At 37.6% G+C, this 2,109-nt stretch overlaps 1 protein-coding gene across 1 annotated transcript in view; it reads left to right on the forward strand.

The window, feature by feature from the left end:
* Positions 1–1,471, forward strand: part of LOC111406684 (tubulin beta-1 chain) — a 4,024-nt gene extending 2,553 nt beyond the window's left edge. The window contains exons 3-4 of the mRNA XM_023036069.1: positions 108–435; positions 599–1,471. Coding sequence (XP_022891837.1) covers positions 108–435; positions 599–1,272 — 1,002 coding nt within the window. The 3' untranslated portion in view covers positions 1,273–1,471. The remainder of the gene's footprint in view (positions 1–107; positions 436–598) is intronic.
* The last annotated feature ends 638 nt before the right edge of the window (positions 1,472–2,109 follow it).

Raw genomic sequence — 2,109 nt, forward strand, 5'->3', positions numbered from 1 at the left:
GCCAAGTGTTTGAATCATTGTTTGTTAGAAAAATTAATGTTTTGGGTTTTTTCTTTCCACATATATATTCATTGTTCGTGCAAATGGTGCCTGTCATCAATGTTTAGGCTACTTATTTACACGTTTGTGAATATTTTTGCTCACGGGTGTGGTGTTTGGATGCAGGGTTTCAGGTGTGCCATTCATTGGGAGGAGGAACAGGGTCTGGAATGGGGACCTTGTTGATTTCAAAAATAAGGGAGGAGTATCCCGACAGGATGATGCTGACATTCTCAGTTTTCCCATCTCCCAAGGTTTCCGATACTGTTGTGGAGCCTTACAACGCTACATTGTCTGTTCATCAGCTTGTAGAGAATGCTGATGAATGTATGGTTCTTGACAACGAGGCCCTTTATGACATTTGCTTCAGGACGCTGAAGCTTACGACTCCCAGCTGTGAGTTTTCTGAATTCATAAATATAAATCCAATTTTTTGACTGACTGTTGTGTGATTCCAAATTTTGTTTCAAATGTCAAGCATAATGTCTAAATTTAAAAAGTTTTTGTATTTGTGAAATCTTATTTCTAATTGTGGCAAATAATTGTTTTGTTGTGACAGTTGGTGATCTGAACCATCTGATATCTGCAACCATGTCTGGAGTTACCTGTTGCTTGAGATTTCCCGGCCAGCTCAACTCTGATCTCCGTAAACTTGCTGTAAATCTCATTCCATTTCCTCGTCTCCACTTCTTCATGGTGGGATTTGCTCCTCTCACCTCACGTGGGTCTCAGCAATACCGGTCTCTAACAGTTCCAGAGCTTACTCAACAAATGTGGGATTCAAAGAACATGATGTGCGCTGCTGATCCTCGCCATGGTCGTTATTTGACAGCTTCTGCTATGTTCCGTGGAAAGATGAGCACAAAGGAAGTTGATGAGCAGATGTTGAATGTCCAGAACAAAAACTCTTCGTACTTTGTCGAGTGGATTCCTAATAATGTGAAATCAACTTGTTGTGACATTCCTCCAGTTGGATTAAAGATGGCATCGACATTCATTGGAAACTCGACATCAATTCAAGAAATGTTCCGCAGGGTTAGTGAACAGTTCACGGCCATGTTTAGAAGGAAGGCTTTCTTGCATTGGTATACTGGTGAAGGAATGGATGAGATGGAGTTTACTGAAGCTGAGAGTAATATGAATGACCTGGTGGCGGAATATCAACAGTACCAAGATGCAACAGCCGACGAGGAGGGCGAGTATGACGATGAAGAAGAAGTGTATGATGAATGATGATTGGTGATGGAAACTAGCAGATTTCCATAGTGTAGTACTGTGGTTGTAACCTCAACTACCAGATTTCCATATTGTAGTGAGAAATTAGCATTGATATTTGCAGAACAATTTATGTCACCAGCTATTTACTTCGTCAGTTTCTTTGAACTGCAATTTTAAATATCAATCAAGAAATAATTTGAAACGTGCTTCTGCAGATTCTATTTTTGTTTTTTTTTTGTTTTTATTTATTATTATTATTATTATTATTATTTATTATTATTATTATTATTATTTTTATGTATGTTCCTAAATTTGATAGTATTAAATTGATAAAATTCCCCACTAAAGATATATTTATTTATAAATAAAGATTTCTGACGTATTATTATGGTTCTCTTTATATTATATTTCTTTTTAAAAATATTTGGATCAAAATACTGTTGATATGAAAAAATGCGCTATTAGAATTTCGACCACTTCCCTTTCATGTAGTCGTAACTTGCAAATTCGAACATCCTGTTATTAGCAAGCAAAGGTTGTTAGTCGAGAGAAGGGCCTGATGATCATTTGCACTTTGATGATCAAGTCAACGATCGGGCGGAAAAAAAAAATGTAAGTGCAAGAGGGAAAAGAATTGGCTAAGGTTTCTTTGGAATGAAATGAGCTCATCTGTACGAATGGAAGAAAATGGGTCATGATGGGCTGTTGAAGCGGGCCAAAGTATAAGCCCAGTACGAGGTTGGTTAATTTAATTGAATGATCAATGTCGAGCTGGCCAATCTGGGATCACTCCGTTACGCTCATGCCATGTAATTTATGGATATAACTAGTGCAAATCCAAGATCTTGAGTG

The sequence above is a fragment of the Olea europaea genome, chromosome 12 (assembly GCF_002742605.1).
Source record: "Olea europaea var. sylvestris chromosome 12, O_europaea_v1, whole genome shotgun sequence".
Lineage (NCBI taxonomy): Eukaryota > Viridiplantae > Streptophyta > Magnoliopsida > Lamiales > Oleaceae > Olea > Olea europaea.